General features: G+C 43.0%; 1 protein-coding gene across 1 annotated transcript in view; it reads left to right on the top strand.

Annotated features, from left to right (window-relative positions):
• Nucleotides 1–1721: 1721 nt before the first annotated feature.
• LRRC7 (leucine rich repeat containing 7) overlaps nt 1722–10024 on the top strand; it is a 360178-nt gene continuing 351875 nt past the window's right edge. The window contains exon 1 of the mRNA XM_044674756.1: nt 1722–1802. Coding sequence (XP_044530691.1) covers nt 1802 — 1 coding nt within the window. The 5' untranslated portion in view covers nt 1722–1801. The remainder of the gene's footprint in view (nt 1803–10024) is intronic.

Here is a 10024-nt window from a genome sequence, read left to right as displayed (position 1 = left end):
AGCGTTGGCATAGGATTAACACTGTAGGAAGTATTTTGTTTGAAATCATATTCAAAGGGAGATAAAAAGTACAAAACAATTTGATTTTCCTATGGCTTCCAGTTATCCCCTTTATCTTTCCCCATTTTTTAGCCAAACACCCAGCTGTCTAGGCTCCATTGTTAGTTCTTCTCCTCCCACATACGTCTTAAGTCCTTACAACCTGGCTTCCAGCCTCCTCACTCAACTGACTTCTTTGTACAAAATCACCCGTGATCTCTTCATTGGCCAATCCAGCAGTTTTCTCTCAATCCTTCTTGACTTTTCCACAGCAATGGTAATGTTGACCATCCTTTCCTCCCAGGCTGCTTTTTCAGTTTTATCTTTATTAGAGCTTAGCACAATGCCTGACATACAGCAGATGCTTCATAAATGCTTCTTGACTTACTTATCGTTGACTGCACAGCTTCTCTTCCCTGGGTTTTTATGACACGGGTTCTCCTGGTTCTCCAGCCTGTGTGACCATGCTTACTTCTGCTGTTTTGCTGAATTTCCCTCCTTGCCCCATTCCCTGGGCATGGATATATTCCAGTCTCTCTCCTATGCCCTCTTTTTTTCTTCCTCTAGACTTATTTGATAGACTCATGAGTTCCCATACACTCATGCTGACTTTACCTACCTAGTAGGCTCTTGTTTTGATTGCCTTTTCCTTATTGGCACAGCCACTGCTCTAGTTCAAGCTTTTATTCTCTTTTTCTTAGGTTATAGAGGAGAAAGCCTTGAAGTTCTCTTCCTTGCCTGTAGATTTCCCCTTTCTAATTCACTTTCTGCATAGCTGCCAAATCAAATTTTCTTCAAGCACAAATCTTATAGTGTCGCTCCTCAGATCAAGAAGTCCCCTATTATATACAGTAGTTCCCTATTACTTCTAGATTAAAACAGAAACTTCTCAGATTTCCAGTGGCTCCAGCCTATGTTTCCAGAACATTTCACTCACCTTCTTCCCACTCACATGTCTCTGCTGCATCCAGAATGCTCTGTTTCCTCTTCTTTAAAGACGATATTCCATCTATTGTCTCTGCCCCTCTGCCCAGGCTTCTTTCTCTCCCATCTAGAATGTTCTCTACTAATTCAACATTTAGAATCACTAGTTCATAGAGTATAGCTTAAATGCCCACTCCTAGAGGAGGCACATCTTCATGAGCACCCCGATGGCTAAGACCCTTCCTCAATAATCGACCATGTGCACGTTGCCTTTGCCCAACAGAATGTAAGCTCCTTGAGAGCAGGGGCTCGTCTTTTTTTTCTCTTCTATCTCCCAAGCACTTGTTAAGTCCTTGTTGAGCAAACACACCAAAGCTAGAAAACCTGATGCTTTAAAATGAATTTCTCTCCACCACATTTCTGCTGAAGCTCCCTGAGGGCAGGCACTGGTTGCCTTTTTGTCTTTGTATCTCCAGTTCCCTAGTAAAGCCCTTTGACAAGGAGAGCTGTTTAACCAATGCTGTTGAATTGAATACAAATTGTTGTGACTCCCCCATAACATTGTTTTGAGTCCTTCTGTCTAGTGCTTTGTTCCACATTATCATCTGTAAGGCTCTGCCATGAAAGCATCTGATTGGAATACTCCCTGCTCCATTTGTGTTCAGAATGCCCATGCCCATGTCGTTAGAGCTTGATGACCTTTGTACATGTATAAATGTAGTTAATCAAAATTCTTCTTCTTCTTTTTTTTTTTAAAGGAGCCCTCCGCTACCTGAAAAAAAAATGCACGTCCAAGTGGTCCCATCCTAGAGGTCTGCTGAGACAGGAATAACTAGCAAGTAGATACTCAATTCTTTCTCTACCCTTTAGTGTGTAGAATGCTGTCGTGTTCGGGCAGTGGGAGCCTCTCTCAATCGATCCATTAACCAATATTGATTATAAGCACCTACTATGTGCCAGGAACTGTGCTAAGTTCTGTCACTGTCCCACACTCAGCCCTGGAATCTTGCACTGATACTAGCCACTGCTGGTAGCCATACAACATACAACAACATACAACATAGAAAGAAAAGATCCAGGATGAACTCAGGAGGCTCCTCTCATGCCTTTACTGATTGGAGTTTTGAAAGCGTGTTGCTATAGAGTGTTGTTCCCCCCCCCCCTTTTGGTCAGTTCTCTTAATCCTTGTGTGCAATTCAAACTGTGCCTGTCTTCCTGAAGAGAGTAAATGAATGTCCCTGTATTGCATGGGAACTTTAATTAGATCATAAAGCTTCTAAATCAGCCCAGGATCCTTGTGTAGAAAAGGTTTGATGAAAGTGTTTTCTTTTTGAATTAAACCCAATCTCTTTGAAAGGTTACATTTTTCAAATTCCGAGAAGCTGCTGGCTCCGGAGGATTTTTCTTTTCAGTGTATCAGGACATCCTGACATTTTCCAGACACAGAATAGGAAGCTCGGTTTTAAAAAAATTCACCATTTTAATAAGTGAGGTGGGTGGGCAGGAAAAGCTTCTTAAATGGGAAAAGATAACCAAAGCCATTTGAGGGGTAGGGAGAAACTTCTAAGATCTCAGTGTAACCTTAGTGGATGAGCACGGCATGGACGGAGAGGGCTGGTCCCCAAAGCATCTGGAGCATTGTTACAGAATCAGTGGATATTCCAGACTTTATCTTTCTAGCCATCAATCAACAGCCATTAAGTATCGCAATCGTGCATCCTTTTCTCTGGACCATACCGACTATAGAAAAATGCCCATTTCTTGATGTGGTTTGACAAAATGATAGACTATCTGAGTTAAGAAGGTGTTTACCCGTCACCCATTCCAATGTCCTCATTTTACAGATAAGGAAATGGAGGAAGAGAAAAGGGAAATGACTCCCCAAAGTCAAACAACCAATGGAGGAATGACTAGGATTCAAATGCAGACCAGGAAGCTCTAAGTCCAATGTTCTTGTCATTCAGTTCAGGTTTCTAAGGTGCTATAAACCAGTCAGGAAAATTCACGAAGCACCTACTATGTGCCAGGCATTGTACTGCATTCTAAGGAAAAAGGCAAAGGGAAAAGATAGCTCTTTCTCTCGAAGAGCTCCCAGTCTAATGTGGAAGACCACATCCATGCATGCAACTATGGGCAAACAGGATACAGACAAGAGAAACTGGAGATTATCAAGAGGGAAGGCACTAGCATGAAGGGGAATCAGGAAAGACTTATTGTAGAAAGTGGCATTAAAGACAAGGTCAGAAATTCCTGCCCTCATGCTCCCCTCTAGACCTGCATGGCTAAAGGCAAATTGTAGATGCTGGGAAGGCTGGTTTTTCAAAGACATGCAGCTCTCCATGGCCTCTGCATGTGTGATAAAGCAAGAGAGCAGGACAGAAGGAAAAAAGTCCCTGATCACCATCCTTCTTAATGAGGCCAAACGCAGCCCATGGTATTTCTGTAATGGTCCCAAAGGCTGACATCAAAAGATTCCATCAAGGGGGCAGCTGGGTAGCTCAGTGGATGGAGAGTCAGGCCTAGAGACGGGAGGTCCTGGGTTCAAATCCGGCCTCAGACACTTCCCAGCTGTGTGACCCTGAGCAAGTCACTTGACCCCCATGGCCCACCCGGACCACTCTTCCACCTAGGAGCCAATACACAGAAGTTAAGGGTTTTAAAAAAAAGATTCCATCCACACAATGAGGACTCCCCCCCACCCCACCCCCCAGATCAGTGATTTCCTCCATCAGCACCGTTGGCCGTGGCTCTTTCCTGGGCCCGTGAACTCGTTGCTGTATAGATTTTGAAACCGTATTTCCGTACAGTTGGTTTCCCCTGTGACCCTACATATTGTATTTCATGCTTTTAAAGAGATTATTCAGAGAAGCTTTCAGAGCCGGCCAAAGGAGCCCCGGCTCCCAGCAGGGTCAGAACCCCAGAGAAGGAGCCTCTCGTTACTGTTAGGCAGCACCTGTCCTGCCACTTCGGCTCTTGGAACAATGAGAATTTGTGTGGCTTGTCAAAGGTGGGACTCCCACAGAGTGGCTGAACCAATTAATGAGTTAATAGATCCCCCCATTTTAAATCATTTTTATGGTATCAAGTTATTATATCGCTTTAAAAAACACAGTTCTATTTGTTCAGTGCTTTTATTTGCTGTTGTCCTCAAGGGACTGTACTCAGAATCCTTAAGGAAATATGTGCACTGAAGAAGACTGTGCTTAAGATTGAGAGCAGAGCCCAGAAAGGAGAATGAGAAAGCCCCAGCCCACTGCCTAGTCCTTCCTACTCTTCTGCTTTGGAAGCGACGCCGGGGAAGCAGGGGATGGTGGGAGGTGGGAGCACGGATCTTGGAAGGAGAAGGGAGAGAGAAACCCCCAATACATGTGTGCCTGAGGCACTGGCCAGAGAAGGCCCCAATATAAAACTTGTGCCCTCAAGAGCCTCTGGGGAGATGTATGGAGTCTGCTGGGGAAAGGCGATGGACTAGCCATGCCAACGTGAGGAAGGCGGCCGGGAGCAGCACGTGTTCAAACAGGGATGCTTTGCAAGGTCTGGGTTAGACGAGGCAGCCTTGGAAGTCCTTCGTGATTCTGAGAGGGTGGTGAGAGGGCACGATTCAGGTCTCATCCAGAGCCCCACCTTCATGGTCGAAGCTACACTAAGACTTTGGGGACACCATGTGTAAACGAGAGACCCTCATCAGTGCGATGACGTCCTGAGTGCTCCATAGAAGTGCTCCCTACTCTCATTCCTAGTAGAACCGTGGAGATAGAGCTGAACTAAACCTTCGAGGCCATCGAATCTAATTTTACAGACGAGGAGTTACATGACTTCCTCTGACTCTCAGGGCTAGTAAGTGTATGAGGCAAGACTCGCACTCAGTTCTTCCAGACCCCGTGTCCACTGCTCCACCTAAGTGCCTCATCGTAGTACTGTCCTGTTAATGGGAGTGCACATCAGCACCAGCTTGAATGAAGTATTGGGGGCCATTGTGGTCCTTCTCACTGTTCATTGAATTAGACGTCTTAGGCGACCACTTAATCTGCCTACCCAACTTTGGGGCTTGAAATTAAATGCTAACTAAAAGGGATTCTTTGCTTATAGATGCCATATCTCAAGCGCTTGAGACTTGAGGAGCTAACTCATAGCTAATAATAGCAGCTAACATTGATAGTATTCTCTCATTTGATCCTCACAGCAACTCTGGGAGGTGAATGCTATTATTAGCTCCTTTTTACAGTTGAGGAAACTGAGGTAGAAAGAGATCTAGTGACTTGTCCAAGATCACACAGGCAAGACAAGGTAGTGTCTGTGAGGCAGACCACTCACATGACATCTAGAGGATCAGAAAAGGGGAGGAGGGAATACAAAATGACTACAAGCTGAGATAAAAGGTGACTCACAGGGAAGGTGGGGAGCGAGGACTATAAAATCATAGACTCTCAAGGCTGAAAAGAACTTTAAGAGTCTACATCTAATCCAATAAGAATCGAAATCAGAATCTTTCTCTACCATATCCAAAAGATCCTGGTCATCCAGTCTCTGTTTAATGATTTCTAGAGATGGGGAAGCAAATTTCTCCTAAGAAAACCTATTCTCCTTATTGAACAGCTCTAATTGTTAGGAAACTATCTGTGACAGCTGCATAAATGAGCATTAGCTATGTTGGACATAGAAGCAGCAGGGCATGAAGGGAGTATCTCTAGACGGGGAAGGCAGGAAGCTGGGCTCTCTAGCTCTGGCTCAGAGTGTCTTCTGAGTCATGATTCTGTCTCAGAGAGGCTGTTTCATCTGTGATTATCTGTCCGTAATTAATGTGTTTATATAGATTATTATTTCTCTGCATGCCAAGCATCATTGACCGAGTGATGTGATGTCCCTTGAATATTACAAAAATTCTGCAGCCCTTACAGTAGGCTGTATGAAGTTAAGGTTTGGAATGAACACTAAAATTGTTTTTAACTAAATTCATTCAGGGTTAATCCATTAGCCTCGTTTTATACTTCTGGAAAAGCTATATTTTCAATAAATTTGTTAGATAAATCGGTCTTTTAATAAATCAATTCATTCCAAAAAGCATTAGTTAGGCACCTGCCCTATGTGAGGTGTTAGGGATGCAAAGACAAAAAAAAAAAAAAAAAGACAGCCTCTGCCTTCAATGTCCTTACATTCTCCTGGGGGAGGGGGACAAAATGTCTCCAGATAAGCAAATAGAGCATAATTTTTTAAAAATCAAAGTGATTCCTTTCAAAATTGTTTAAAATTTATTTTTCACCCAAATTCTGTCCTCTCCTTCAGCCCCTCAACAACCACTAAGAAAGCAAGAAATATACTAGTCCTTAGACATAAGAAGTCATGAAAAACATTCCCCCATTAGCCATGATGTGGGGGGGAAAGAAAGAAAAAATGAAGAAAGAGGAAAAAATATGTTTGCATCTGGCCTCAGCGTCCATCTCTTGGAAAGTGGAAAGCGTGTTTCCTAATGAATCCTTTGGAATTGTCCCAGATCGCTGTATCATGACAACGTTATCACCAATTTCATTCTGGTTCTGCTCGCTTCACTTTGTATCAGTTCATGTCTTCCAAAATATTGCCCAAACCTTTCCCTTTGTCACCTCTTACAGTATTTCTCCACAATCCTATACCACGACTTGTTCGGCCACTCCTCAGCTGATGGACTTCCCCTCAGTGTTCAGTTCTTTGCCATCACAAAACAAGATATAAATATTTTTTTCGTACCTAAAAGGCCTTTTCCTTTTTCTTTGATCTCTTTGGGGCCAAGGGCACAGCTGTGTGGCTCTTTGGCCATAGTTCTAAAATGTTCGCCAGAATTGTTTGACTAGTTCGCAGCTCCTCCAACCGTACTGCGAAATGATTCTGAGAACATAATTAATACAAATCTGTCCTCCCCACAACAAGCCAGTATTCTGCTGGAGGGATTCCTCTTTGGGATGGCTATACTGTCAGACATCTTTGGCACCTTAATATTTCAAGAGTTGGTGTTTTCATCGGTGCAAATGACGACCTTTCTGTACCACTCTGACTGAGCAGACTGCCTCGGAGAGTTTCTGTGACCAAAAAGGCAACAACCTGTGACCAACCAGGTGATACAATTCTCTAGGCTGGTCCTCTAATGAGAGATGGGTGATCTTCCTCCAGATCCATACCCAGTGCTTGAGAGAGTCTCCCAGAACTTGACAATAAACAGGATAAACTCCAATGACCCTGCCTTCAAGAAATGAATCATTTCCACACGGTGCTCTGAGGAAGGCTTTAGGGGATAACAGTTAAGTCTTCCAAATAATCGTGCTTCTAAATTAGTTGTTTGACCATGAATTCTAAAGCAATCCCATAAGCAATGATTAAGTATATGCAGTGCATTGTGTTAGGCACCTAGGGATATCCCAGTGTTCCAATGGATTTGTCATCTCATCATTGACGGTATTCCCTCCAGTGATGCAGGTTGCAACCCATTCATACTAAACCCCCTTGGGTGATTCTTGTGTCCTCTTATCACCTATCTAGTGTAGAGAGAACACCGCCCTGTCAAAGGATGGAGAGGATTTTCTCCAGTAACCTGGCCATAGAATAAGAAATTTCTGCCCATAGAAATCCATGGAACAAAGAACACAGGAGAGATACAAACAAAACAGTGGTTCCCAAACTTTTGTGGCCTACCGCCGCCTTTCCAGAAAAAATATGACTTAGCCCCCTGGAAATTATTTTTTTTTATTTTAATAGTAATTAATAGGAAAGATAAATGCACCTGTGGCCATCACCGCCCCGCTGGATCACTGCAACACCCACCAGGGGGCGGTGGCGCCCACTTTGGGAATCACTGAAACAGGATCTCTGCTCCTAATGAGTTCTATTTGGGAAGGGACACAATATATACAAAAATGTTAGTTTAGTTACCATTTTGTTTCTCTTTGACCTTTCTAATTCTTTCTCATTCTCGTTATTTGACCATATATATTGCATGCTTAAGATAGGGTTACAAACCACTTAGGCAACAGAATTCACATCAATTTATTTGAAATCTTGTGGGCAGCAATAAGAACTTGGGGTCTCTAGTAACTCTCACAAAAAGGAGATTAATGTTCATTGCAAATGAGGGTTCATTTCCTAGTCCTAATTAATAAGAATGTATCCATAACAACCTATTGCTGCCTCAAATTTCCATCACTGGAGATCCTGTAAGAGTCCACCATGTTTAAGACCACGTATTCACTAAGTTAAATGAATTTATAGAAATCCTCCTTCGAAGCAGTATTTAGAGAGAACTCTGAATTGGTTCATTTCCTAGCTTTAGCCTTTGAAAACTTTGTGTCCAAAGCTTCCCCTCTCTTCCAAACTTCCCTCTTACTGTCTAGGAGGCCACCGAACTTGCAGTCACAGACCCTCATCATCATCTTACCTAAAACATCTAACTTCTTATCACATCCTATTGGTTTTATATAACTGTATGTCATAAACACACACACACACACACACACACACACACACACACACACACACACATATGGAACTTCCCTTTCTCTCCACTCCCATAGCCATCACCCAGGTTCAGACCCTCGTCTCTTCACACCTTGGTTAGTAACTGTCTTTTGCTTGATTAGTTCCCCTCCCTCAAGTCTTTCCCCTTCACTCCATTCTCCACTCAGCAGTCAAAGCTGAGTTTCCACTCCTACTCACTGAACAGGAATGGTTCCTTTTCACCTCCAAGATCGCCTCTAAAATGTCACATCCAGCATTGCAAACCCTCCCCATGCTTCCAGGCTCCTGACACGGTGCTCCCCAGCAGCCAGCCTTCTTGCTGTTTCTCTCACTGGATGCTGCCATTTCTTAAATATCCATAATTTTAAAAAGAATGGAAAACAATGTCTCTAAGGCTAAGGAACAGGCTGAGTTGGCCCAGAGAAGAAACTATACCATGGGATGATAAATTGGCATTTTGCTATGAGGCCATCGAGTAATAAACAATTTGGCCACTTTGTCAGACTTGAATGGAATTGGGGAGACTGGTCAGCAGATGAGAGAGGAACCAAGAGAGAGCAGGGTCAGAACAACCCAGTGAAAAGAGTTTCCAGTAGGCTAGAAAAGCTCAAGTTTGCCAATTTCCCCTTTAAAATATGTCACTGCAAAATGAACCTAATAGGCCAGATCCCATCTAACTAGTGCAGAGTACAAGGGGACCGCGCATCCTTTGATCTGAACACTGTCCAGCTATTAATGGAGCCTCTAATGGTGTCAGTATTTTTAGCAAATGCACCCCACAACTCACTCCTATTATGCTTGTGGTTGTCCAAAATCTTAAGTGGTACAAAGTGCTCTGAATCCTCCATAATGTCAGGCATATGCAATAGACTGATGGGATCTTCATCTTTACCAAGTTCCAAGGAAAGAGTTTCAGTTTAAGTGAGCTAAAAGGAAAGAATTTCTGACAAGGCCAGGGCGTTCCTTTCTTTCTTTCTTTTTTTACTTGCAGAACTTAAAAAAAATACATCTGTCTTTTAATGAGTTAGAGAACTCTGCTTGGAAACAATGCCTCTTTTCTCTGGAGGGAGCTACTAGCCTTAGAAATGATCTCTCGAGGCAAGTAACAGGGATGACCTTCGCCTTTCGCTTTTTCTCTAATTTTCTTTACTGCTATCATCGCCTTTCCTTCCCTTCACCAAGATTTCTCCATTTCTCTTTTCTTAACCTGTGATGTTTTCTTTAGTAACTATGTCATGAAGACGATTTTCACTGGCCAGATTTGATTTTGAGCCTCTTAATGAGCCTTAGACTTTTATTTTGGTATTTTTGTATGATACACCCAACTTCTACTCCATTGTTTGTTTGCCACCTCCCCAACAGGACTGTAGTTTTCTGAAGAGACACAAATATATGGATGAATGAATGAATAAATAAAGTAAAATGAATTCATTAAGGTTTTGCTATGTGCCAGGTATTGGGCTCAGACCAAGAGGTAAAAATGTGTGAGAGACAGAGACAGAGAGGGAGGGAAATATGGAGAGAGAGAGAGAGAGAGAGAGAGAGAGAGAGAGAGAGAGAGAGAGAGAGAGATGGGAGG

The sequence above is a fragment of the Gracilinanus agilis genome, chromosome 4 (genome assembly GCF_016433145.1).
Source record: "Gracilinanus agilis isolate LMUSP501 chromosome 4, AgileGrace, whole genome shotgun sequence".
NCBI classification, from domain to species: Eukaryota; Metazoa; Chordata; class Mammalia; order Didelphimorphia; family Didelphidae; genus Gracilinanus; species Gracilinanus agilis.
Note: the sequence above shows the minus strand (reverse complement) of the source record. Positions and strands in the feature narration are given on the sequence as shown.